This window comes from Buceros rhinoceros, unplaced genomic scaffold (genome assembly GCF_000710305.1).
Source record: "Buceros rhinoceros silvestris isolate BGI_N320 unplaced genomic scaffold, ASM71030v1 scaffold41702, whole genome shotgun sequence".
NCBI lineage: Eukaryota > Metazoa > Chordata > Aves > Bucerotiformes > Bucerotidae > Buceros > Buceros rhinoceros.
In genome coordinates this window covers 21,781-23,507 of record NW_010397962.1, presented here as the reverse complement: position 1 = coordinate 23,507, position 1,727 = coordinate 21,781, and the positions used below count along the sequence as shown (strand labels likewise).

General features: G+C 40.8%; 1 protein-coding gene across 1 annotated transcript in view; it reads right to left on the bottom strand.

The window, feature by feature from the left end:
- The window catches only part of VPS41 (vacuolar protein sorting 41 homolog (S. cerevisiae)), a gene marked incomplete at its 5' end in the record, with an annotated part of 35,150 nt that overhangs the window by 19,139 nt on the left and 14,284 nt on the right, over positions 1–1,727 (bottom strand). Inside the window, one exon of the mRNA XM_010130908.1 lies at positions 1,063–1,207. Coding sequence (XP_010129210.1) covers positions 1,063–1,207 — 145 coding nt within the window. The remainder of the gene's footprint in view (positions 1–1,062; positions 1,208–1,727) is intronic.

The following is a 1,727-nucleotide window of genomic DNA, read 5'->3' as shown; positions in this document are numbered from 1 at the left end:
CAGAGAGCAGTTTGCATAACACCAGCGTGCCCTGACAGCACAGTGTTACAGGAGGACACATCACATTCTTCCAGAGTACTTCTAGATTCCACACTAACAGCAATCAATACTGTGCACTTACACAGGGGGTGCAGTATGCCCGCCGAACCGTGGGCCACAGAAGGCCACTGCCAAATGCTGTAGAAATACTGTCTCTCCCATTGCAAAAGGGAACTGCAGGGTGATGGCTAAGAAACACACAACTCAACCGGCCTTCCAACTGGATTCCACCAAGCTACCTGCACACTGATAACCATAAGTAAAGGACACAAGACCATGCAAGCAGAGTGGCTTCCTCTTACAAGAGCAAACTTTGCTTTATGTCAAAAAACCCCCCCAAACCATAAACCCACAGATTTCTGGTATGATTTACTCTATTAAATAAGAATTATACTCTTTTTTTCCCCATGTAGTTTTGAATGGGCATACCCCAGATGATCATCTTTGGCATAGATAGCTCCATATTTTAGCCCCAGTGCTTAATCACTGCACTGAAAAAAGAGCACATCCAATTGGTTTCCCCCTAAGGATCACACCAAAGTCATTTGCTGAGGTTTTACAGCCAGCTGGGAAGAGAGAAGATTGAATTCATCGCAAAATGCACACTTCTTGATTTTTGGAATTTAGGCAAACTTTCAGAAGCAGGTTGACTGCAGTGAAAGAAAACTGGCAAGTACATTTAACATACGCCTCACAATAAATTCACTGCCCCCTTTCTTCGGCTTATCAATAGCATTCTTTGATTAGAGACACAGAAAGAATATCATGGCGAAAGACTACCTGGAAAATCACAACAATGACCTCGGATCTGGCACTCTTCTCGCTGAATGACACTCAAATGGAAATACAAAGGAAAAAAGCCCTCCTTGGGGCAGTCTAGGCAAACATCTTCTTCCATACCTCAGAATTCAGACTCAGCACTCACACACTCTCTGCCTCAAGACTATCTTTAGCTCATTTATTTTTAATCTGTTAAAATATCTCTAGTGGAAAGTGAATATAAAATCATTAAGATCACCATACCTCTGAATCAAAATCCATGAGCAGAACAATTTTGTCTTTGATAGAACTGAAAAGATTGTGCTTGTGGATCAACTGGAAGACATCTTTGTGCCTCAGAGTTAAGTAAATTTCTAGGGCTCTGCCATAGCGCTGGTCGTAAGTATACCTGATAAAAAGCAATGTTATGATACATGTAGTGTGCAGGAAAATCACCTAATGAGGGAAAATATAAATACATGCCAAAGCTTGTTAGGATTCTACTTGATTTGATAGATATCTAAATAGTTGCTGTAATTAATTTTTGTTAAAAGGAAATAAAACACTGGGCAGCATTAACTTCATCTCTGTATCAGCCACCGCATTTGTGTTCTGACCTGCAGTTGTCCACACTTTCATTTTCTCGTTTTCACACCACAGAGGAAGCCACATGAAACATGTTTTTTATTTTTAGAAATCAATCAGATCTCTCTTCAAAGCTGAAAAGCACTGTTCTCTTAAAACTTTGGGAGAGACTGGGCAGTAGCTCTGCTTTCTTCAGAGCAGCAGCAAGAAAAGAACTTAGCAAGGGAATCCCACTGAGAACACCAAAGAGCTTTACTTCTGTACAAAGCAACCTAGAATCAGGTAAGTTGTGGCATATTTTCCAGTCACACAATAAACCTAAAGACGCTACTTTTGAAATGGGG